Raw genomic sequence first — 27,013 nt, 5'->3', positions numbered from 1 at the left:
AATGCTCATTATGAAATGTATGTTTATGTGAAAAACATATACACATAATTTCATTCCTAGGAAAAAAAACATTACGTCGACAAAGAAGTATCAGACATGGGCCAGACAGCATATGAATGAACTTCAAACGTTTCACAATGTGCCACCAAAGAAGTAATGATTTATGTACAGACGAATAATGACAAGATCCCTTGGCTATATACAATATATAATAGACATTTGTTGCCTTCGATTTAACAAAGAATGGGACAAATATAGAGCTTGAAACAAAATGGACTTGGGAGCCATAATGAGCACCATGGGTGCATAATAAGCAGTTTTCATCCAAATTTACTACTATCTGTTCCTGTCCAAATAGTATCTTTCTTCTCAGCATCCAACCTTGCTTACTTAATTATAGGACTTCCCTGAAAATTTAGAGGCAGAATATCATAAGTCTATGATAATCTGAAAGCCACCCTGCAAAAAGTAGGATAATTTTAGATGGAGAAGTTAAGGAAATTGTTGATTTGGGGTTGATTTGAAAGCCTGGAAACCCCACCCCCATAAGCCACCATTCTGCTTAGCTGCACTTCATTTTAACTTTACTCTTCTATTCTGTAAATGAGGGAGAAATGGACTTCTGTGATGACAAATCAGCATGATTTCAGGTGTTGTGTGGAAGTGCCGAAAATGAAGTGGAGATCAGTGTAGGTATTTTAGCCAAATGCTTGTGACTGACTTATCGCTTCAAGTCAAACTCTCATGCATGGTCATCTTCAGAATCACTGTTAGGGATGTGCCTGTTTGGTGCCTCCTTTGGGAGTTGCCGAACTGGCTTGGGTGCCTGAAGCTGAACTCGATCGGTGGGTTGGATTGTGGTTCCCTTAAGAAGCAGGTAAGCTCCGCTGCCGCCCACTGCTTTTCCAGGTGCAGCATTCGCTCTTGCAAAGGTTGCATGTGGCTGTGGCACACACATGGCTGCCATGTGCGTGCCACTGCCATGTGCACAGGCTGCAGGGAACAGCACTACAGCCATGTGTGGCCTTTGCTAGAGCGAGCACCACCTGGAAAAGTGGTGGGGTGGCCGCGGGGCAAGTAATGACCCACTTACCTGCTTCTTAAGGGAACCTCTCCCTACCCCTCACACACCTGCATGAGCTGTTTGTGCACATCCCTAATTACTGTAATTACCTGAAAAGAAGACAACTCTGAATATAAAACAATCCCCAAACAAGTCATATATTAACAGTGTATAACATATCATATTTGTAATCAATTTAAAAGATTATAAACCTTTCACTAATAATTTGCCTATAAAATATTGCTTATGAAATGATTTACCTATTTAAAAAAACTTTAATAATTTCTGATTGAATATCCAATCTGCAGCTGATTCTTGTAGGCTTAATTACCTGCAATTGAACAGAATAAATTTTATATTTCATTCTTTTAAATAAAAATACAACCTTAAAACTGTAATTCTGTATTATCACTTCTACTTTGAGATGGGCAATTAAATGTGGCAGTGAACAAGGCTTGCCATATTTTAATGCACAGGTGGGCATGATTCTCAGTCCAGGGACTAAAGATATTTTCCTGGCATTTTTTAAAAGCATTGCAGTCCTTGCATGTAAAGTGGAACTCGCTTTTGCAAAAGCAAAGCACTTGGAGGGCTTTGCATAGGTTACTTTGCCTGTGCTACAGTGGAGCTGAATCACGCAGGATCAATGTGGACCCTTGCTTTGCATGGAAAGTACTTGGAGGAATGCCCTTCCCAGCATCCATTTTGCACACCTCCCACCACACCACTCACACTGTCCCAACCATCGCAGGAGAAAGCTTGACTTTAAGGGACATACTGCCTTGGAGGTTATGGCTGGGATGGCACATGGTGCAGCGGGAGATGTGTCTGGTGAGCACTGGGAGGGGTATTCCCCCAAACAAAGTGAGGATCCATGCATATCACCATGTAAGCAAATGTATGATGACCCCTATATTTAAAGTTAAAGAAATCAGAAAATTATCTTCCTTCCAGGAGCTTTCCCATACAGCAGGCTTCACTACAGGTTTTCTGCAAGGCTTTACTGCAAGTCTGAAGTTGCCCAAAAAACCCAATGCAAAAAGTTCATTTTTAAATGTCAGATATAAATTGGGTTACATTCTTAACATGCGATGAGAAAAAGCCAAATTGTGTGTAAAGTGCTTCCTGATAGCTCGCAGGGACATTGGGGTTAATTTGGCCAATATTTGAACACACACCTCCATTCCAGAGGAGATGTGACCTAAAAGCCAGGTGTGAAAAACCTCCAGGAAGTTTTTCACACAGGGCTATTACAGCCCTTTAACTCACATCTCCTCTGGAATGGAGTGGGGTGCGTTCACATATCGCCAGATTTATCCCAAAGCCCGTGAGAGTTATCAGGGAGCAGTTCACACACAATTTGGGTTTTCGCACATGTGTTAGAGTGTAGCTTGATTTATATGCGGGTTAAAAAAATCCACTATTTGTGTCTGTTTTTTGGGACCGAATTCACAGTAAAGCCTCCCAGTAAACTCATAGTAAATCCTGCTGTGTGTAAGGTCCCTGGTAAAAATACTACTTTACTTTTCTTTGGCAAAAGGATCTTATGTAGCTGCTTCAAGTGGAAAACTCTGTTATTAGTGGGGTGTAGACTCTGAAAGATATCCCTCTGAGAGTTAATATAGGAGTTCATGTTGCTAGAATGGGTGACCTGGTGCCCTCTGAAAACAAACTTAACTGGCAGAGTCCTGTGGTTTCTTCTGTCCTTTCCAGGTTCTTTTTAGTGACCTTTCTTCTATCCAAGAGACATCATATTGTGGGATAACTTCTGTTGATATTAGGTTTTGTAAAAGCTTGTTTACACTTCCCTTTAAAGGTTGCATGTTAGAGGATCTGCTCCACACAAAGGGCTGTAATAATCATTCTGTTGCCATTTCAAAAGCCCTCCTAGAGCTCAAAGGCAAGGAAGTGTCATACAATCTATAGTGTATTTATCACTATACTGTATATACTCATTATAAAATGAAAGTAAGGTTTCTTCATTTGTATTTGTGCAACCTTCCCTTTTAATACACCTCACACAGCTTTCTCTCCCCCCCACTGCCCAGAATGATATGATCACTGTGATTATCTCATGACAGACAGAAATGGACTGCACTAGTTGAAAATGTCATAGTCTCACTGTCTGCTTTGAACAAGCCGTGAATTCCAATCCCATTTCTGGAAGGTCAGACATCATGGATCCTTTGGACAGCAGAACACTGGCACTTGCAGAGTATATCAGTCTAATATTTCAAGCATGAAATGAATTAACAGATAATTCTTTTGCAGGAGGAAAGCTTTTGTGCATGTATGTTTGGAGGCACCAGTACAGACCTAGAACACAACGTTAGAGACCTATATCTGATCAACTTAGGTGGGGGTTTCAAGACTTTTATTTTGTTTGCCTCTGTAGACAAGTGCTGTTGTGTACAGGACCTGGGGTATGGTCATGGGGTATGCTGGCATGGTAAACAGGGCTTGCCACAAACCATTGTTTCTCTTTTCTCCACATTCACTGATGACAAGGACAAACATTTCTGAATAGGGCTATGAAAGATCGCCTTTTTGTACATATCCATGTACAAATGGATGTGCATAATTCTTGTCTTGCAATGTGCAATGGCTAGTCCTGTTCTAGGGGCATAGCCACCGTTGTGCAAACAGGTTCAAATAACCTGGACCAGCAATGTTAGGAGCCACCGAAGTCCCCGGGGGGGGGATGACTCAGGCTCCGGAAGAGCCCCAAATGAACCCCCTCCCACCCCAGCCCGGGCTACTGGGAGCCCCGGGTGAGCACTTGCCTATCCTTTTCAGGCAGCGTTTGCTGCCTGAAAGTGTCTATTCCCCTTTCTCTCCCTCCAGAGAGAGAAAAGGCAAAGGGGGCGTGGCCTTGAGCTCCGAAGAGCCCAAACACTTCCATATCATTGCAGGCAGCAAACACTGCCTGAAAAGGATAGGCAAGTGCTCACTCAGGGCTCCCAGTAGCCCGGGTGGATTGGAGGTTCATTTGGGGCACACCCCGTGCACATGACATCAAGCGCATGGGATGCCTTCAGAGGGGCTGCAGGGTGGGGCTGGACCCAGGCCGCCACTCGGCTGACTCCACACCTGACCTGTTCCCTTTGCCAAGACACTCTCTGGCTATTGTAGAACCCAGAGGAGAGAGTTGTGGTATGCAAGAGGAGGGCTAGTCTTGTGGTATCGCATGACTTGTCCCCCTAGCTAAGAAGGGTCCACTCTGGTTGCATTTGAATGGGAGATCACATGTGAGCACTGTAAGATAGTCCCCTCAGGGGATGAAACTGCTCTGGGAAGAGCAGAAGGTTCCAGGTTCCCTCTCTGGCATCTCCAAGGTAGAGCTGAGAGAGATTCCTGCCTGCAACCTTGGAGAAACCACTGCCAGTCTGTGTAGACAATATTGAGCTAGATAGACCAATGGTCTGACTCAGTATATGGTAGCTTCCTATGTTCCTAAGGACAAGACAGTTGAGTTGAATTAGGAATATTAACAGTTGAACGAGATAGATAATATTTACAGAGAGGCAAGTTCAGTCTGCCTTCAGTGCTCTTGCTGCTGGTTGTTTGTTAGCCCCACCTCTACTCCAAGTTTGGAATAAAAAGTAATTAAAGCATCATTCAAAAGCTGGCCTGAATCAATGAATGGATTAACCAAAAATACCACAGCTATGCCCCTAATCCTCAGAAAGTTCAACATTTTTGTATGCAGAGGCAAATATTGAAATATATGAAGCATGGGCAGTTAGGGATCTAGATGACTGAACTCTCCGTGTTCAGTGCCTGCCTCTGCAGAGACAAGTTCTGCATATATGGAAGAACAGGGTGTGGTTGTGGAGTACATTAGCACAGGAACGTGGGCCTAGTCAATGCACTGTAGCCAGTGTATTTTCCCACACTACCTGAATGTGGGGACAATCATTTATGCATAAGGCTATGACAGATGTCCATTTTTTTCTTATTTACCTATCTCCAGATCTTGTACATATTCATCTGTCTCCATATTTTGAGTTGTGGCTTGTTCAGTTTCAACTAAGCAATAATTTCATTTATTATTTTTATTTTATTATTGTCGTTATTTTGCTGCTTTCAGTTCAGCAGTTGTTTTTTGTTCATTCATTCTTTATCACCCCAACACACACACACACACACACACACACACACACACACACACACACACACACAGTGCATGTGCATGTGCAGATTGATAAAACACTGCCTAAAAGCAACATTAACATAATTCTACATATAATTTCATCAATGCTTTATTTCATCAATGCTTTATTGTACAGTGCTTTATTAACAATCATGTGTAGTTGTGTTTATTGATAAAATACTGCAAAAAAAGGAATCCGAGGTTTCAGATTCCTTATCTATGTTTCTTGCAAGCCTTTCTTTAATTGTGTTTCACCAATGTACAGAAGTACATGTGATCAAAGGTTCACATGGTCATTTAGAATTTTAGAAGAGTAAAAAAGATGCAAATAAACTAAAGGAACTGAAAGCCGCTATCAATCAGATTTGACTATGTAATAGGGATGTGCGAAACATTTTGGGTACAGAACGATCTGTACCTGAAACAGCCAATTCCGGGTGATTCAGATCCAAACCGAATCACCCTTCTAGCCCTCCGAAATTTTTCGGATCCAAAACGAATCACCCCCGTTTCAGCTCCAAAATATCTGTTGTTTCGGCCCTCCATTTTGTGGCCAATAAATGCCTTCTTCTTCCCCCTCCATTTTGAGCAATGACGTCTATTTGAATTTCCCACCTTTTTGCCTCCCATTGATTTCAATGCAAAAAGGTCTGATGTGACGTCTACTCAAATTTTGGGTCTCAGGGGCAAAATGGTGGCGTGGCTACCACCCCAATTGCAGAGGGATTGGGCAGAGGGCTGATTTTTGGTGAATATTTGAATTTTTAGTGTCTTTGTGGCATATTTGGGGCATAAAGTGGGATCGGGGGCAGAAGAGTGGGGTGGGGTGGTAGTGCCTAATGGGTAGAGTTTACCATCCCAATTGCAGAGGGATTGGGCAAAGGGCTGATTTTTGGTGAATTGTTGAAATTTACGTGTCTTTAAGGTTTTTCCTCATAAGGTGTAATGGAGGTTTCAGCAGCCCCATAACTGCACTTGGGGGGTGCTGGGGTAGCCCAGAGCGAGTGGTGGTGTATTGCACATAGGTTGCCAACCACCCCCATGGGTTGCTAACCCATGGCGTACAGGGTTCTGCTGTTTCTGAGGTGTTCTCATTGTGGATTCTATGATAGCAAATGAGATTTTCAATGAGACACCATGAATCCACTCTCATTTGCTATCATAGAATCTACACTCAGAACACCTCAGAAACAACAGAACCCTGTACCCCATGGGTTAGAAACCCATGGGGGTGGTTGGCACCCTATGTGCACTACACCACCACTCGCTCTGGGCTACCCCAGCACCCCCCAAGTGCAGTTATGGGGCTGCTGAAAGCTCCATTATACCTTATGAGGAAAAACCTTAAAGATGCGTAAAATTCAACAATTCACCAAAAATCAGCCCTCTGCCCAAATCCTTTGAAAACATTCAGGTTGCTTCCTTGCCCCTACCTTGCACTACCACCCACCCCACACTGCTCTAGGCCATCCCTTTCCCCCTGACATGAAGCGATACACCCTCCATTATACCTAATGGGGGAAAACCTTAAAGACGCGTAAACTTCAGAAATTCACCAAAAGCAGCCCTTTGCCCAATCACTCTGCAATTGGGGTGGTAGCCTCCACCCATTAGGCACTACCACTGCACCCCACTCTTTTGGCCCCAGGACCCATTTTTTAAATCTGAATCGATTTGGATTCGGATTAATTCAGATCCGAATCGAATCGGGGGTGATTCGGAAGGGCCAGATTCAGAGCCGAAATGAATCGGGGGTGTTTCGATTTGGATCTGAATCCAAACACCAAAAATCTGAATTGCACACCCCTACTGTGTAAGGATGTCACAGAGAGCAAACAATTCTAATTCAGAGCCCTCACTTCTGAACTGACTCTGCTTGCCCTCAATGTTGGCACATAGGCAAATGTAATTAATTACATTATAACTCACTTGTTCCTTGATGAAGCTGTATTTTTTAAAGTGCCAAAGCAACAGCCAATCAAAGAAATCAACTCTGTGATGCTACCTTTCCTATCACTACTGTGTTGCCAGGAATGCCAGAAATATGAAGTGTGCTATGGATGGTGGCACAGCCATGCTGCCAACAATTTCATTTCATCTCCTCTTGAACTATCCTGTGAAGAATGGCCAAAAAGAGGAGCCTTTTGCAGGCTAGGAACAGAACTGTTGGGCAGGTGTTTCAGCTTAGCCCTAGTTAAGATTTTTAGGCATCATGTGCTATGGAATCAAAGTATAGTGCTTAACATACATGCACACCCTGATCAATCACTGCCTGGAGTATTAAAATTGTTAATAATATTTCCACAATAGACAGACAGCTGAACTCAGATGCAAAGGTAGTCAAACACCCTGATGCTTAGAATACCAGTGTGTGTGTGTGTGTGTGTGTGTGTGTGTGTGTGTGTGTGTGCAGTGTGGGGGCGGAGAGGTTAGCAGCCTAATTGGGACAATTTCTAATGGTATGACTGCTGCTTTGAGGATCAGACTTCCTGTACTCAGGGTGATTACTAGGTCCCTGGAGAAACATGAGTGTCATCTTTCTTGCTTTCTAAATCCTGACCTTTGGGTCAAATCAATAAGGTATTGTAGTTTTAAAAACAAACACAGTTATCACATACCTTAGGTCCTCAGCTGAGCACCTAATGTGTACATAAATAAGGTTAAGATGTCTCATATATTTCTATATTGAATAGGTCAAGTGTCTTTCAATAATGATTTAATACTAATGGGGTATTTCTATTTTCAAGTATGTCAATGTAACCATTTCTTCTCACAAGCAGAGATTGCCTTATATGAACAAAAGTTAAATTTTGAAGTGGAAATAAGTTAAGGCAAAAAACAAAACAAAACTTCAGAGGCAATCTTAAGGTAATGTTATAAACTCACTCACTTAGGATATACAGCACTTCAGATTCGCCGAGTTTAGTCCTGGCCCAAGACTTAAGGCGCCTGTGAAGAGGTGCTCTGACAGAGTTAAGAAGAACCCATTTGCAGGAAGCAACTATCAAGATATTATTTGATAGCTACCTCCTCAGATGATCTATGTACTGACCCATCACTCCTGGGAAATGGGGCAACAAAATCTTGTTATGTAGGGTAGACTGTTAATATGCAGCCAGACTATAACAAAGGCTTGTTCCTTCTCCTCTAATTTCACAGTTCAATGACACTTCAAAACACTTGGTTGCAAAACTTGGTAATTCACAATCTTTACATGTGTAGTTTTCCTCTATTAGAAAATAGCTTTTGAGGAGATCTCAGATAAAATGAAAACCCAAAAAGTGGTATTTGATCTGTGATGGTTGTTGTAGACATGCAAATCATCCCATGGCAGTGGTATAGAAACAGAATGATGAACATAATGTGCAAGTTCAACTTTAGAGATAGATTCATGTGGCTACATTGATCATTTGATAATGACACTTGATAGCTTGATTATGCAGCAACTAGCACACCAGAAACAGTGGTGGCTAGTGGTCTTCTCACACAATTACAGTGTATCCCTCAGTAGAGGGAACTGATGTAAAAAAAGCATCTAAAACAAATCTGATATCTGTCCTAAGAGAAGACACAATGGTTGGAATCCACATCTATTTTCAGTCCAAGACAAAACTCACGTTAGTGTTTTAGATCTGTAGGAGTTATGTTAGAGTAGCAGGGCTGGATATTAAATGCTATTCCTAGGTCTCATCTCATAGGATTTTCTTAGGGGCCAAGCCAGCCCTGCAGAGAGATTAAAATGTATTTGAAATTCTTGCAGGCAGCACCTATTTTACAAGTGCTCGGTGTTTTTCCAGGCATGGTGTATAAAATAAATCCCATCAATGTGGTGAGATGATAGATCATATGACTCGAGGATGCTAAAATGGATAATGACTGCCTGAACAAGGATACCCTTAAGATCAAGAACTAATCATTTTTGACTGTCAGCTCCTACCTTGTTAGTGGTGACATTTGGCTTTGGATATTGACAATCAGCAAAGGGTATGCCTGAGGGCATAATTACCATAGACCAGTAAACAAGAGGAAATCTATTGAGAATCAATCCAATAAATCTTTTTAAAAGCTCTCAAAAATATTAGTCAACTCTTTAGAAAGATAACCACAAGAAGAAATCAATGCAAAAGGTTTCAATTTTAATTTAATTTCTGTCTCAACATTTAGCAAATTAATTAAATTAGGCCAGAGATGTACTGGAACCTCAGGTTCTCTCTTAGCTGAAATGAAAATTAGGAAGGAATTTAGACATTCCTTTTATTATTTCCACACAAAGAAACATGAGCAAAGAGTCTTCTAAATTCAATCATAATACCTCATAAGAGGGTAATTAATCTGAATATAACACTCATATACCACAAAAGCTTGCAATTAAGAAAAAATAAAAACCCACAGTCTGACCTAGTGTGTGCTTACTTGTTTGCTTAACTTAGAAGCAAATCCCTCTAATCTCAGTGTGGCTTCCTTCCAAATAACTACATTTAAGATTGTGGCCTTAACCAATGGGTCTAAGCATGCTTAAGATTAGGCTTCAAAAGCATACTGTTCAGGTCAGGTTCTTTCAAAGGAGCTTCTTTCTTGGAAAATTAAGGGAAGTCTTTTTTCTAAATTCTTCAGGTTGAGGCTAGCTGTTGCAGAGAATTATTCTGATTGAACTCACATCAATCAATCAAAACTAAAGGCATTTTCTTCATGTTAAAATTTTATTAAAGGTGCCTTTTTGAGGTATGAAGGAGCTGAAAGATAAACAAAAGCTGCCACTTATTGGCCCTTTTCATATGTTATTCTGTGGAGAAATGGATGTGTATAGCTGACACTGAAGCTGTAGATTCTGTTCTGATTGTCTTAGATGTTGGAATGAATGGGTGGGGGTTGGGATTGAACCGCCACCCTGCTGACGCCACCCTTCACCTACCCACATTAATTTTTCCACCAGAATAAAGTCTGAAAATGACTACTGTGAGAAGGAAAGACCATCTTTAACATTGTAGTTATTATTATTTATTTTATTTATATACCACCTGACTCCAAAGCTCTAGGCAGTTCACAACAATAAGAACACAATAAAACCAACCATTAAAACCACAGTGGTTCAAAACAGTTTAAAATATGCAAAGATTGCTAAAAGCCAGGCTTTAAAAAATGTATCTTAAGGGCTGTTTTAAAGGCTGATACAAGCCTACTAATTAAAATTGCCTTCCCACACCTGAATACTGTAATCAGCAGCTACTAAAAGCTTGAGAACCTGACTTATAGATAGGAAAAGTCTGTGATGCCAAGTGTGACTTTTAAAAAAATTTCTGCAGACAAATCCATCTTTCCCAAGCTGTCTCAGCTTCCTCTTGAAGATCTCACCTGAAGATCTGATAGAGCCATTTCCTGTGATTCAGATCAGGAATGTGCAGCATGATGCTCTGTCTTCCTTTGAGCAAAAATCCCCTTTAACTGGTGCAACTAACTGAAGAAATTGGAATCCAAAAACTGTCTAGATGGATGCTGTTCCATTTAATTGTAGATGGTGTACATGAGAAAACTAGGGCAAATGAGCTGAAAAGTCATGTCTAAAGCCATGTTTGAGTGCCTCTCAGTGTCTTGCTGGTCTTTAAGGTTTCAATGCTTTCCTTTGAGGAATTAAAGACTGTGTTCTCTGAATAGAGGAGGAAAAGATCTGCTTCTTTAGAGAGATGAGGTTACCAAGTTTAGAAGCTTATTACATGTTTCTCTTTATTTGATTATATTAGTTATATTAAATGTGACCTAAAACTTTCAGGTCTCTCATGCTGTTAGAACTCAAAGGACTTGAGTTGAGATTTTCTTATGTTTTTTCTTCTATGGGTAAAGTGCTTAGAATGGTGGTTATTTGTATTAATTGCCAAGGGTGAGCGGTACATGTCAGAGGGAGTTGAATCTTTTTTCCCCTTTAAGTGTTTGGTTCTGGTCCAGGTTCATCAGTATTTTCAAAACCAGTATTTAACTGGTGTTGGACCAGAAGATATATTTATATGGAACTCTTTTGCTTGCAGTGCAACTCTGAAAGATGACTACAAACTTTTATCAAGGTCTTTACAAAGAAAATACATATAGCAGGATATAAAAATAGAAAAATAGCCTATTATGGTTGAGAAAATAGCATCAAGAAGGATCTGGAATCCCAAGGAAACTCAAGAAGCTTCCAGCCACAATTCAAGAATCTTTCACATTGAGACCTTGATGCTGGACAACACCGAAACACCCCAATCCCAGGCTCTGCCTAACCATCTCTCCTGCTCCTCTTTCTCTCATTTTCAGATGACTCGCTTGGAAATTCAGTTTCTCCAAGTAGTATAGTTGGAGGAGGAAAGAGTCTACAAAGGAATCTCCTATGCCTGGTTACAGAACCAGTTTTGAATTAGTTAATGAGCCCTTTCTCACAACCAGTGAGAAAAGGCAAGAGGGTTAGAGTGGAAGAAGGCTCAAAAAGCTTAACTCCCCACAGACAACCATGTCCTTTCCTCTGGGCAGGCAGATCGCCCATCCAGATGATTACTGGATGCTGTCAGTTGCTCTGAGAGTCAGTGTGCTGGATGCCCCACCCCCAGGAGCTCCCATAATGCACTGTGCATGTCCATGGTGTGTTATGGGAATACCCCCTGCCTTCCCCTCCATGCAAGCAGCCATGGTTGGCTGACCATTAAAAAAAAAAACAATAATAGGAGAGTGCTTGCTCTCCTAACCTCATTTTAGAGGGAGACTCCATAGGCAGGTTTGCCAATGTGCTGCTGGGATCGGGCCTGATCCCAGCAGTACGCACGTGTGTGCAAAACCAGTCTGGGCTTCCTTAGCCCAGTTTTGCATGCGTGTGTGAATAGCTTCAGTATTTCTTATGGGTGTAATTCAAGTTCAAGGCCACTAAAATATTTTAGATTTGGGTTCAATTCACTGAAATCCTCTCTGAATGAGGTTTGTGTGTGTGTGGCGGGGGCATGAGCCTCTAGTGTTTAGATAAGTCAGCAGACAAAGGTACTGGTGAAAATATTATGTTACAATTATCAACCAGTTCCTGGCATGAAAAGCAAAATAGCCAAGGAAAATACATGGCACATAAATAGTATTATTTGATAGGAATCACAGCTGTATCTGGAATATGAACTCTTCATCTTCAGTTTTGTCTTTTATTAGTAGCACGTAGAATGTGTAGAAGAGATTTGCAGACTTATTAAAGAATGTTTAGTTGGTTACTCATCTATTTTAATTGATAAATTAATTGAATTTAAATATCACATAGCAAAGCCTCTAGGGATGTGCATGGAATGGGCTGGCCCATTTTGGTTCGAGTCCGGACCAGGCCTCAATATGCCCCCCTCCAGTTGGGTTGGCTGGCTCTTCACCTGTCCAGGTGGTCTTTGGCTGGTTTTCAGCCTACACGGTCTCCAAAATGGCCACTGGGAGGAGGCCGAAAACTGGCTGAAGAGCCGACCAAACTGGCTGGAAGGGGGCATATGAGGGCCGGTGGGGGGAGGGGAAACCTCTGCAGACCCACACCACCACCCCCGCCTCCAGCAACTCCCCAGAGGGGAGTAAAGGTACTTAAAAAAAAAAACCTAACAAAGATCCCCGATCCCCGGGAGTGTTCAGTCCGGGGTCGGACTGACTAGGGGGTGGTTCGGTTCGACCTCATCCTGTCAGACCAAACCAGCTCAATGTCAAACTGACTCAACACTGAGCCAGGTTGCACACACCTAAAAGCCTCAATATAGATGCCACATTTTGAGATACTGAAGACCATATGAAATCATATAGCTTAAAAACAAAAACTTTGTTTTACTGTAAGATCTCATAATTAAAAACAAAGTCCACTTTTAATATTTCCTTTCTCATACCTTTAGGCTGCAGTCCTATACACAGTCACCTGGGAGTCAGTCCCCTTGAACTCAATGGAACTTGCTTCTGAATAGGCATGGAGAGGATTGTCATATAGTAAGAGATCAGAACCAAAAATGCCTCAAAAATAGACAATTTTATTTTTATTTTTACAAATTTAAAATTTACTCTAACAGAGTGAAAATCTCCTCCTGACTGGTTATCTAAAGTTTTAGACACTTAGGCCTAGATCATACTTAACAGGAAACTGGAGGTTCCTTCACCTCAGGTCCCAAGCCTGAATGTAAGAACTGGGGAATTAGTTTTACACAGACACACACAGACACACAGACAGACAGACACAGACACAGACACAGACACAGACACACACACACACACACACACACACACACACACACAGTTTTATCTGCTTGGATTCTAGTTTGCCTGTGCCAGCATTACATACAAATGCTGGCATGCAGTTTAACCTCTCTAAAACAGGAATTAAGGGAGGAAGCTTCTCCCTCACTCTGGTTCCTATTGGCTGTGAAGGCTGTCTGTCAGAAAAGAAGGAATCCCTCACGGCCAGCTCCCCTGCATCTCTGCAGTCTCACTGACTGCGGAGAGACTGTTCTCGCAAACGTATGAATGTGTACAGGAGAGTGAGGGGAGGAAGGGCACAGAACCACAGCTGAACCCACTATTCCACCTTACATATGACCCGGGCCATTTTGACTTGACATCCCAGAAGTATGTTCAGCTATGTAGTGGTGCATTGGACTTGGTGCAAGGAAATTCAGCTCCACCCTTGCCTTGGGCCATCTCTCTGGAGAAGCCTCTGCAGAAAAGAACTTTGCAATGTAAAAACCTTGGGGTAGGAAATTTGACAAATTAAAGAGGGAGCCAAGAACACCAGGTTACCATGTATTACATCATAAGAGTGGTAGGAGAAGCTCTGTTCCCCTAGTGCTGCTACGCCATTGCAACTACAACAATAAACATTCAATAGGGGTGAGATTGTGACTTTATTAATCTAAATGGGGATAGAACTAGATTGTTGTGAATGACATCCATGATTGGGTGCCTCTTTTGCTTTTGTAATACAAGCTTTTGTTTGTGCCACGGCAGCTATGTGGCAGCATAGGACTGAGCTGCCTAGTCATGAAATTTGTGTCTCTCTGGATTGTCAGTATTGCTGACTACCAAACTTTATTGTTGGAACTTTGGGGTGGGTCGAAATGTACTTTCAGCAAAATGTTGCAAAATTTAGGGCTGCAAGCTTTAATTGATAGAGCTGTCAACTAAGGCACTAGTTTTATTGTTAACATGTGTCTTGAAGGTTGACACCTCTCACACACATACTAGGATGGCCTTCTGCCACCAGCTGAAGCCATATTTTTTTGCTAGGCTTCTAACATGTTGGTGGCTTAAGACCTTTTACTGGGCTGCCAATTTATTGCTTTGTATCTGCTGTGATTTTGTTTCATGATCATTATATTATTTTAAATTAATTTTTATCTAATTATTATGATGATGGATTTTGTTAGCTGCCTTGCACATCCATTGCATGGAAAGATGAGATACAAATGTCTCAAATAATGTTTGGAAAATCTAGAACTGAGTTGATTGTTTCTTTAGGAAATTAATAGGACACTTTGTTTCCATGCCTTCTTGGTATAAGATTTTTTATTATTATTGTGAGAGTTACAATTGGATAGGAGAAATAGTAAAATGAAGTGTCTGTAATCAGTGATTGCTCTGTTAGTCATGCATGTTTCAATATATTAAAATGATCTGAAAGCAAGATGAGCTTTTCATAAGCAAATTAATATGCAGCAATGGTGCTTTGTTATATTTAAAATGTATTGTGGTAATTTCCGCACATATATTGCGTGTCTTTTGCTGAATGTCCACTGATTAGATACCTTCCAAACTCTGGTAAAAATTGAAATCTTATAGAATAATTCAGAAGGGGATGCTCTCATTCTCTTCACAAAGATCTTTAATCCTCTTTCCCTCCATTTTGTGATGAATGTTCATAAAAGTGCTGTGTGTTGTTAGTTTCCATTATCATCACGTTTCCCAACTGACAGAGCTCCTGAAGGTGTGCCACAGTGGCAAAACCACATGGTAATAAAATATTTTGTCATTTTCTGCATGATCTCCACCGCTCATTAAGGTCATCTGAAGATGTCCGTCTCCAGTTAGCACCGGTATGTCTGGTGGCGACTCTCAGGTGGGCCTTCTCTGTAGCTGCTCCTGGGCTGTGGAATGCACTCTCTGCAGAAGTCTGTAATTGGAATTATTTATTGGCTTTCAGAAGAGCCCTTAAAACCTATCTGTTTGGCCTGGCCTTCCAGGGTTTTTAAACTGTTGTAAATTGTTTTAATGTTGTGACCTGGTTTTCCAGGGTTTTTAAATTACTCTGATTAATTGTTGATGTTTTATGGTGTTTTATAATCTCAGTTTTAACTGTTAATTGTTTTTAATGGTTTTGTTTTCATTGTAAACCACCCTGAGCCATTTTGGGATATATAAAAACTGATTGAATGAATGAATGAATGAACATGACATGACATCTTTTACCGCTGTTGATATCGTAATGTCCAAGGTAATCAATGTAACAACTCATCAAAATATTATTTTCAGATTTTTCATTTCAATCCTGCATTTTAATAACTTAGTTTTAGAAATATGTAGCTGAATTTCTGCTTGTATAGGAACTATAAGCACACACTTTAAAATAATTATTCACTGCTTCATCGCAATTCAGTGCTACTTAACATGGCCTAGTTTGTAGTTTCCACATATGGAGGGGAGCAGGAGCAAGTCTTGGGCTCATGTGTACCCTTCACAATATATGAAATGTGCTGTATGACCTGATGTCTTCACTTGCATGCCCATACATGGCTATTTTATTTTATTTTATTTTCATGTCTTTATTTGTCATAATTACATCTCACTTTTCTTCCCTGATGGGGCTCAGTTCAGTGTACATAGGATTCCTAGGGAGCCTCAGATCCATACACTGACCAGAGCTAGATCTGCTTAGCATCAGACTTTGCTCTGGGTATGTACCACGTATGGTGGACAAATCACATCTGTGGAGTGTGTTTGCATATGGCATGCAGGCACACAACAATTCCTGTATGGCACAGGACCTTGCTAGCCTGACACTCCTGTGCTCTGCCCCTTCTTGATTCTACATAACTAGGACTTATATTAATCAACTCTCAAATTACATGCAAATAAGTCCTTACTGTGTGGTATTTTTTTCTTCTTCCTTTCTTGTTACAGGTAGATAAAGTGTGTGGACAGCCTGAAGAAAGAGAAGTGAAATCTTTACCAGACAATATAGTGCAAGCAAAGGAAATAATTGAAATGCCGTCTCTTGCAATGGCACACTCTACTACTCTAAACAATAAAAGGAGGTAACTCTGATGCAGACAAATTTGCTCATAAAGTCACACCAGCTTTTTATTGTCCAGTAGTTCTGGTTAAAAAAAGACTAAGTTGTGCTTTCTGATGTTCACTGCCATTATGCATTCATGGAAAACAACAAATACTCTTGTGGCAACTTGAAGATTAACAAATGTTTTATTATAGCCTCTCTGAATTTCAGAATTGCTCCCAAAAAGAAACTGTAAAGAAAGAAACTGAAATTGTCTCCAACTTTCAAGGGTTCCTTCCAGGAGAAATTTTGGAAAATTTTCTGAGCTTCTCCTCATTCCTCATGAACTACCGTCCATCAACAGATGCATGATGTGGACTGTAATCCATTAAAGCCTATGCTACAATACATTTATTATCCTTTAAGGTGCCATGAGATTCTTCTTTGTTTTTTGCTGGAACAGATTAACATGTCTACCTCACTGGAAATGGTATTCACTGAGGTATGCATGTTGAAAGACTCCTGTTCAGTTGTAGGTTCATGACAAAAATCATTATGTACTTTCTTAACAGTATTGCTTATTCTTAGAGCCATATTTTGTTTTACATTGCACCAGTGCAAGGCCAGATTGAAATATTAAGTCTGAGGAGCAAGAAGAACTGACCCATGGGGTATGATGCAACAGGATTGCCTCACCTGTGCATGCGTTGTTTGGATACAGATGTCTATAGCCTAGGCTGGTGCTGCACTGGCAAGTTTACATTGTACACAGTGTAAGAGCTTGGTTTAAATAAGACAGGAGATGGGCCTAAGTTCAGTCTGAAGAAAGACAAGACCAGATATTCAGAAATTTTCTTACTCCTATTTAGGCATTATGTTATACTTGCATACAAGTCTCTGTACACATGTATATGTTTTTGTGTGAACAACTGTACAACTGTACTTAGGTTCAAATTAACAGTGAATCTGGGTTCAGGCCCTCTCAAATACAAGGGCTTAGGAAGTAAACATGGGTCTAATGTGTGAATAGAGTTTTTATGTTTCCTGTAGCTCTACAGTAAATTCATTTAGTCCTTAAGATAATATATAGGAGCTCTCAGTATAAAGAAGGGTAATCTGCTCCATATTGCTGTTCCGCCTACTATTTATAAAACTTTATTTCAAAATTAGGGCCCAAATCATAAATGCCTGAGAGGTGCAGCCTTAGGATTGGATGACCTGGCCTTAGGATTGGATGAGCTGGGCAGTTGCCCAGGGTGCCTCCTTCAGGAGGCACTGAGCTGAGTTTGGTGGCTCAGAGTTGAGTGTACTGTCTGCAGTGAGCTAGGGAGAAAGAGGGAAAACTGAAGAAGTTGCCCAAGGCCTGTGAGCCTTCAGTGGGATACTGGAGCAGGAGAACACTGGCAGCAAAGCAGTAAATTACTGAGAGGAAGCTCTTGTACTATTTTGCGTTCCATACAAGGACTGGCACTTGAGAGAAATAAATAACAGTTCTGTATTGCAGAATGAACAATACTGAACTGCAATAAGCACAGTTTGGACAAATAGGTTACAACTGGAACTGGCTTCATCTTCCTTGATCCTCTGTCTCACGGACTATCTCCAAATTTCCATCCTATTCCCTGTAAGGAAATATCTCTAAATTAAAACAAGCGGTAGGGGTATGCACAAAACTGGTTTTCCCAGTTTGGCATGCCAACCCCCACCCCCAACCAGGCCCTGGCTTTGTTCAAATTAGAACCAGTTCAGGCCTAGTTCAAAGCCCCTACTGCATGTTAAATGTGTTCAAAATTTAGTACTCAGCAGCTGCGGGGGGAGAAGATGCAGCTCTCCAGAACCCCACTGGCCTCCCTACAACTCCCAAGGGACAGTCCAGGGATGGTCCAGGCCTCCTTCTGCCCATTTCGGGCCTTTGCGCATGTGGAGGCCATTTGTTTGACTTCCACACATGAGTATGGGCCATTTGGGACCAGCCCTTGGGACTCGTGGGGAGGCCAGTTGCGGTCGGGGGAGCCACCACTGCCCCCGCCGTGGCCACTGTGAGTACTAATCTTTGAACAAATTTAGTGCGCAGTTGTGGCCTCGGACCAGGCCCAAACCAGTTTGGCCAGCTCAGCTCAGCCTAGAACTGAGCCAGGTCTCATTCAGTTCTAGGTTGAGCCTTTGAACCAAGCTGGTTTGAATTTGAACTGGCTCTAACTCGAGCTGATTTGCACATCCCTAGCAATCACAGCTCTGGGCCCTTTTTGTGGGAATTATTGGAAGAACCTGGGGACAGTAAGGCCTATTACTACTGGGTTTTGTGCTCCTGCACAAGCCACACTTCTTGGCAATGCTGATACACTAAGCATGGTTTGGGGGCACTTTGAAGGCACTTCTTGGATGTAGCCAATGTCAATCACTGGGTAGTCCAAATGAGTGATTAGCTAGTGAGCACTAGATAGATAAAGAATAAAATATTAGATTGTTCTTGTTCTTCTATCATGTACTAAGGTTTGAGATTGACAATTTGAGATTGGTGTTTCTTTTCTTTTTTTTTGCTCAGTTTCTTTTTTTGTTGTAGCTGATATATCCTCAAATATCTATTTCCCCCTATTTTATCCCCATTAAATTATTCTTCCATTTCCCATATGTTAACTCTAAAACTTGGCTCTTTAGGAACAATGCTAGCATGACTGAAATCTGCACAAAAATTGCATGATATTTCAATTTATTCTTAGCTGTGCATGCACATACACTGTACAACCTTACCTACTACTTCGTCTATTGAGCAGCAGATGCTAGCTTTTCTTTTTCCTTTACCAAACACAATTCAGAGATGAAAATGCTGCTTTCTTTTAACCCAGCAGTTTCAACATAAAGCACACTACAGCATTTGGGGTCTCAAGAATTGGGCAGCCAGGATACACGCACAAGAGCCCATGCCCTAATCCATGAATGTAGAGTTTATTGTTGACGGTGGAAAAGCATTGTACAATCCTAGCTCAGGACATTTAGCAACACAAGACACTTGACTGTAATATCTGAGCTCCACTCTAATACATCCTTCCACTAAACACAGACTGGAAATATATTCTGTTTTAAAAGCATAGTAATTGGACTTTAATTGGGAAGGGAATAGCTGAGGTATTACATTGACAGGATTTCACTGTATTTTTATTACTGTGGCTCTTTTTAATTTTTTTAAAGAAACTTAAGTAGTATAAGGAGATCCTCTGGACCATTATAAGAATCCACTTTTCATAGGTTTTCCTATAGGGACTCCTGGGAGCCATTTTCTTTAAAATAAACCTGAGAGCTGAAAGGTTTTGAAAAATTCTTACCATTCAAGTGAAGTCATTTAATTTGTGGTGTGCTTAGACAGATATTTGTTTCTTTAACCTTGCCTTTCCAAAGTACTTAAGGTGGCAATGTGTGTTTGTTTTTTCCTAAGGAAAAACATCTAGTGCTTTGTTCCCCAGACAATGAATGTTTCTCCATCTATACTACTCTTTGTTTGCATTTCTCGTCCACAAATCATTTGTCCTACTTTGTTTTCACATGTATACAATAACTCTTCTTTATATGACATTCGGATACCACAGCAACTTCAGTAGATTTATTTTCATCAATTTAAAGCTTCATTCTGTAGTGGTATACATTTTTATTTCAGACACATTTCTTTTAATATATTTTAGAGAAACACTACAATCAGGGGGCATTGGCTAGCCAGAGTTAATCTTTGGATGGACTGTGCCATTATTTTTGTAACAGGCTAAAGCATATTTTGATTGCATTCTTTTTTTTCCTGATATAATCCTGTGCATGTTCTTGATTATCTTTTCTTTTCAATAATTTATTACTTTTTGTTTCTCATTTCTTTCTTCATTTGCCTGAATTCCTGCTTCTCCCCCTTCCCCCTCTTCTGACTATTCTCCCTGGCCCATTCCAGTTCTCTGCCTCTGAAAGCTTCAAAGAATGACAAATCCAGAAGTTTGAAAAAAATGTCTCGGTAAGAATGGAAAAAAAGCCGACATGCTTTGTCTCTACATTTTAAAATGAGCTCTCTGATATTAAGGACCTGACCTTCTTTTGGGGGCTGCAATGGTGTGTTCCACAGTACTATAATATAACTTTATATTTAATTTCTTAATTCAGATGCACTGATCTTGAAGACCAAATATTGATGGGAAAAATCAATAGAACGTTTGCTGAACAACTGTTTTAATGTTTAAACTTACCTTTCATTCAGTCCCATACCCAGAATATGCTCTCCTTAGGCCTTTATTTAAGGTTAATTCCAGATCTAAAGCTTCTAGAATATTTTTCTGATAATCCATTATTTTTCTTCTAATTTGAAAAGTAACATATCACTCTTCAAAATGGAGTATGACATTAGAGAGCTGATCTAGCATAGTGGCTAAGAGACTGAGCTATAAATGAAGGCTTCCTGGTTTGAATCTTGCCACTGCCTTGAATTCACTAGGTAGCTTTAGGCAAACTGCTCCATCTCATCCTTCACTACAAGATGAGAATAATAATACTTACTTTATAGGATTATTGTAAAGACTACGTACATTGAGATAATTCATGTGAAGCACTTTGAACACTGGAAAGTGCTATGTAAATGCTATATATTAATTACTATTATTACTATATATTAATTACTTACTATTAGTAAGAATTACATTAGTCACCTTAAGTGGTGCAGTGGGGAAATGCTTGACTAACAAGCAGAAGGTTGCCAGTTCAAATCCCCGCTGGTTTGAATCCTTCCTATATCGGGCAGCAGTGATATAGGAAGATGCTGAAAGGCATCATCTCATACTGCGCGAGAGATGGCAATGGTAAACCCCTCCTGTATTCTACCAAAGAAAACCACTGGGCTGTGTAGGCACCAGGAGTCGAAATTGACTTGATGGCACACTTTACCTTTAAGAATTACATTAATGGAAGATCTGTACTTTCCTGTCACTTATTCTATTTGCTGATAAAAGGTCTCCTCTAGCTGCCTGCCATCTATAAGCCAGACCCTTTCTCTAGACTAGAAGCAAAATAAATCGTTGTACTGTAGGCATGATCCAGCCTCCTCCACTCCATGCAACTGTGCTTGCACACGGCTCTGGCACTGGGGTGTGGGATGTGAGGGCACTGCTATGAGATATAAACATAATCTTGCATGCACAAGAGAATCAGTTCAAGAGGGACTGGATCATTCTCTACATCTTTTTTCTACTCACAGAACAAAATATTACCTTGGTTATAAGATCTAGATGTTTGAGAAATATCTAGCTGTTACAGTTTTAGAAATATAAGATGGTTTCTCTCCTAGATGTTGGTATCTGAATGAAAGTAGGAAATGCCAGGTTGTTTGAATGGTTGTTAATAGCCATTGCTTTATAGATCACAATATAGATGTAATACAAACTCCACTCTTAGAATGTCCTTAGGTGGTTCCTCAGCAGAACTACTTTCCTTTTACATCAAGAATAGCAAATCTGGCAGCTTCTGCCCACTAGATATTGACTTTATTCTCCACAACAAATTGTCCAGCTTTAATTATGAATTCCCTTTTGTAATGCCAAAGTGGAGGGAACAGTAGATTATGGACTGACACCTGGATTGACATGATTTGTGTTTAGTTATGAATTAGAAATTAGCTGTGGGATTAAGTAGCCTTCTCCATCGAGTTTCACAAACAACAGTGATTCACCTTTACCCTGATGGTTGTGATAGGCTTAATGCTGTTGAGTTATAGGAGGAAAACTCTTCCTTTGAAAAGTTCAGGTATCTTGATCCTTAACAAATTTGTTTAGAGGTGAGTTGCATAGATTACAGTTATTATTTATGAAACTTTGAATGATGCACTACTTCCATGTGTTGCCTTTTGAGATGCACACATTTCACAACTTCAGGGCCAAACTCTGCTACAGGCAATGTGTATTTAAACTCTGATTTTATTTATTTCTTTCTCATATTTATTGCAGTCATCTCTTGCAGCTGTCATGTAAGAAATATGAGAAATATATTTCTCATATGATGGCTGCTGCTTGCACTATAAAGCAGCTTAAGAGGGGATTTGAAGCAGAGAAACAGTGACAAGGTGAAGGGTTGCTTAACACTTCCCCCCAGCCACCCTTTTACATAGGAACATAGGAAGCTACTGTATACTGAGTCAGACCATATGTCCAACTAGCTCAGTATTGTCTACACAGACTGCCAGCAGCTTCTCCAAAGTTGCAGGCAGGAATCTCTCAGGCCTATCTTGGAGATGCCAAGGGAACTGAGGGAGCTGGAACCTTCTGCTCTTCCCAGAGCGGCTCCATCCCCTGAGGGGAATATCTTACAGTGCTCACACATCAAGCCTCCCAGTCATATGCAACCAGGGTGGACCCTGCTTAGCTAAGGGGACAAGTCATGCTTGCTACCACAAGACCAGATCTCCTCCCTTTTCATACTGTAGCCGAGTGTATGAATTTATGGGGACAAATGTAGGGGGTCCTTAATGAAACCCACCACCTCCACTCCTGACCCTCAGTCTGCTGGGAGGTGGAAGGATTAAACACACACACACCACCACCACTTCTCAAATGAAAACCACTCTCTCCAAAAGTTGCTCTTCGTAACAAGAAGCAGCCATCAGGATTTGAATGCATGCATTTGTAGACATGGCATGGTTCAGACCTCAATATATTAATGCTGTTACAGATAGTGCCAGCCTGTTGTTCAAAAGTAGGCATTCTATACACATGCTTATTGCTGTGTTAAGACTCAGAAAGAAGTCATTTAGAATATAAATGTGTATGGCTGATGTTGTCTTCCTAATTTCTAGGGAGTTCATCAGCTACATGAAACGATCCAGAACTCTTTATGCCTCTTTAACAGAACGACTCTGCGATGGGGATCTTGTGATGAAAGACAGCTCAACATGTTGGAATGGAGAGGATGTTGTGGAAAGGTAATTACGGTTGTGATTCCCCCCCACCCCTTGGGAGTGAGCTCTGTTTGATATGTGCAGCTTTTCCAGTTATCCTATCAATGCTCCCTTAGATGTATTTTATTTGTTAAATGTTGTGTGGATAATTCAATATAATATTATATTTAACCTATTCTAGTTTAAATGTTTAATAGTTGATCTGTAGACTGGGAGTATAAGACTCCATGCCACCCAGACTGCTCTAGGAGGGGGATTTTGCACCTTGCAGCAACTCTGTGTGGCAGCAGTGAACTTGTTTCTGATCCAGACTGCATTTTGCCATTGATGAAAGATTGATTGATTGATTGATTGATTGATTAAGTGTCGTCAAGTTGGTGTCGACGCTTAGTGACCACATAGATAGATTCTCTCCAGGATGAAAGAGTTAAAAACCTGGAAGTGATCTTGGATTATAATGCAAATGGCTTCAAAATGGAATGGGGTTCAAGTGGTTCTTGTATTTCATAGCTGGCTCTCACTGGATCTGACACTCAGTCCATTAAGACATGAAGGCTCAATTTGCTGAAGGTAACTCTGGCATAATTCCTGAAACTTTATACTACATTAAAGAGGTACAGTCTTCCTAATCACAGAATATTGTGTACCATATTTCTGGGTGCCTTGTATTTCATGGCTGGTCCTCCAAGATCAGTGAGTGGGAGCGGAAAGAAATGTTTACTTGCCTTGTGAAGGATGATGTTGGCTGGCGCTTAAGGATAAGCTTACTTAGGACAAACAAATATTTGACAGTTAATTTGGGCTCTTAAGTCAAACTACTGTTTCTATTTTCAGTTGGTTGATTTAGACATTTTTACAGTTCTAAGGAGGGGCTGATTACAGTGTTTTCTTGTTTTGTATGGAGATAGAGAATGCATAGCCTTGGAGATCAATAAAGTAGATAGGCATGAAAGGTTGGTAGTTTAAGTTGTAATTTCCTTTATTTTGAAGACTTTTGATATTTAGTCTGATTACCGCATGTTCATGAGCAATACAGTTATTTATGTGCAGACTTGTGTATTCATTTCGTTTAAATGACCAGATACTTGGTTTCCCATATGATAAATGTAACTGTCAGTTGATAGATTAAAAGCATGAAAGATCCGTTAGCTTCTGTCATTGATTTCTGCCAGGGGTGATAGCTAAACTTCTTTGGACTACTATCATTCATCAAAACTAGTAAAAGAGAAAATGTTGTAATTACTCCCCATTTGCAGCTGCAATCATTAATGTGTAGACAGAATGTTAGACTTCTTATGAAATAAGTCAGAAATAGTTATGAAGAGGGGCAGGCAAGTGCAAATATGCCCCTGTAGAAAACCCGGAAAGAAATAATCTAGGGTCAATACTGTTTTAGTGGAGCCTATCCATTGACTATGGTTGATGTTAGCTAAGGTTCCATCTTAAACATGATTTAAAACTAGGTTTGAAGCTGGGTACCAAGTCCTGATTTAAAGGAGACCTGGTTGGACCTTTGTCCACCATCATTTGGAGCTTAATCATGGTTAAGACCCTTAATCATGGTTCAGATCTTGGAGGAAGGCTGGGAGATTTTGAAAATGCAGGGATTAGGGGGAGGAAGCACACGATCCTGCTGCCACAAGTGACAGGCCATACTATAGTACCAGGTTAGGACCAATGTATTTATATTGTTATTATTATTACATTTATATCCCGCTCTTCCTCCAAGGAACCCAGAGCGGTGTACTACATACTTGAGTTTCTCCTCACAACAACCCTGTGAAGTAGGTTAGGCTGAAAGAGAAGTGACTGGCCCAGAGTTACGCAGCTAGTATCATGGCTGAATGGGGATTTGAACTTGGGTCTCCCGGGTCCTAGTCCAGCACTCTAACCACTACACCACGCTGGCTCTCTATATGGATACCACATCTCAAGATTCTGTGCTGAACCACTACTTGACTTGGTATTAATATAAATTGAGATGACAGAGTCAGCCATACACAATTTAACAAATGCTGTATGACCTTTGCAGCTTTTGTGAAGATCATCTCTGTCCCTGATGGCATCACAGCATGGAAAGCTTTAGTGTGTTTACATTTGGTACTCTCAGTGTGTGCTTTCTTGCTGTGCATTCTGTTTACAGATCCTTAAGGAATTCTTTGCAGACTTGTTTGCTTCTGATTCATTTATTGTTCCTTTTACCTTACCAGGAAAATGTGTCTAATGGAGACAAAAGTCTCTTTCATAAAAGGTTCTTGTCTAGTTGAGAGCACATGGACATGTTTCAGTCTGAAGGACAAAAATCACAACAGCTTTTCAGAAAGGTTACTCCAGTACTCAGACCAATGTATTTTTGTGTTTTAAGACCAATGTATTTTTGTGTTTTAAGACCAATGTATTTTTGTGTTTTAAAGAATGTAAACATGCTTAATACAGCAGCTAAAGTTTAATCAAACAACTGAGCCTAGGAATTCTTAATTTGGCATTTTAAAATACATGGTCTGGGAAGCAAAACTATTGAATATTTGCTTGTGCTTATATTTTTAAGGAATGTAATTACACTGCCACCAGATGTCACACATTTCTCATTGCAAAACAGTGGTAAATAACACTAGCTCATTCCAGTGTCACCACCCACATTTCTGTGGAAATGTTGGTTTTATCCTGGGCATTTTTGCTTGTGGAACAGAAACTTTGGGCAGACTGTTGCTGTGCTAGTATGTATGTATGTATTTATTTATTTATTTATTTATTTTATTCGATTTCTATACTGCCCTTCCAAAAATGGCTCAGGGTAGTTTACACAGAGAAATAACAAATAAATAAGATGGATTCCTGTCCCCAAAGGGCTCACAATCTAAAAAGAAACATAAGATAGACACCAGTAACAGTCACTATAGGTACTGTGCTGGGGGTGGATAGGGCCAGTTACTCTCCCCCTGCTAAATAAAGAGAATCACCACGTTAAAAAGGTGCCTCTTTGCCCATTTAGCAGGGGACATTTAGTATAAGGACACTGCATAAAGATCTCTTCCTAACTAGTTCTTGAGCTAGTGGAAGATGTTCTGCTATCTCTAATGCAACATGAGACATTAGCTAATTGCTGCTCAACATGTTGCATTGCCTCCCAGACAATCTCATATATATCCTGGAGAAGGTCTTCCACTAACAGTTGTGCAACACTGTGAAGCCATGCAAGCAGTTAGACATCCTATCTTCTTGTAGAATGCTGGCACAACCCTAGTCTGGATCCTGCACTTTAATTCTAGTGGAGAGGGATATAACTCAGAGAAAAGGTGTGTGCTCTTCTGTTCTGGAGTCCCAGGCTGCCTTCAGACATAATGCCAAACCAGAGGCAATTGTGCCAGAGGTTTGATTCTGTGATGGGAAACTGCAGTTTCGTCACCCAATCGGCCTGAGGTAGTCAAGCCCAAACCATAATCAGAAACTTTGGTTTGTAGTGAGTTTTGGTGCTGGAACCTCAGTTTTGAAGGCGTCATTGTGCCATCCGAATTTCGCTGCTGTCGTAACCTGAGTTTTTTGCTGTGATTATTCCCGAAACTATAGAGAGGGTGGCTCAGAGCAGCCCAGAAACACATCAGCTCTATGCCTGCTGCACTTCTCACTGGCCATCTCTCCAATTAGTTGCCCTGCCCT

The 27,013-nt window shown here is 40.7% G+C and overlaps 1 protein-coding gene across 2 annotated transcripts in view; it reads left to right on the top strand.

Annotated features, from left to right (window-relative positions):
* Nucleotides 1-27,013, top strand: part of LOC128350372 (glypican-5-like) — a 710,193-nt gene that overhangs the window by 241,053 nt on the left and 442,127 nt on the right. The window contains exons 4-6 of one of the 2 annotated variants that reach the window (XM_053308592.1): nucleotides 16,350-16,483; nucleotides 20,375-20,434; nucleotides 23,255-23,380. In XM_053308592.1, coding sequence (XP_053164567.1) covers nucleotides 16,350-16,483; nucleotides 20,375-20,434; nucleotides 23,255-23,380 — 320 coding nt within the window. The remainder of the gene's footprint in view (nucleotides 1-16,349; nucleotides 16,484-20,374; nucleotides 20,435-23,254; nucleotides 23,381-27,013) is intronic. The other variant, XM_053308595.1, reaches the window with a different exon arrangement.

Source organism: Hemicordylus capensis, chromosome 3, assembly GCF_027244095.1.
Source record: "Hemicordylus capensis ecotype Gifberg chromosome 3, rHemCap1.1.pri, whole genome shotgun sequence".
In the NCBI taxonomy this organism is placed as follows: domain Eukaryota; kingdom Metazoa; phylum Chordata; class Lepidosauria; order Squamata; family Cordylidae; genus Hemicordylus; species Hemicordylus capensis.
This window is presented reverse-complemented; position numbering and strand designations above follow the sequence as displayed.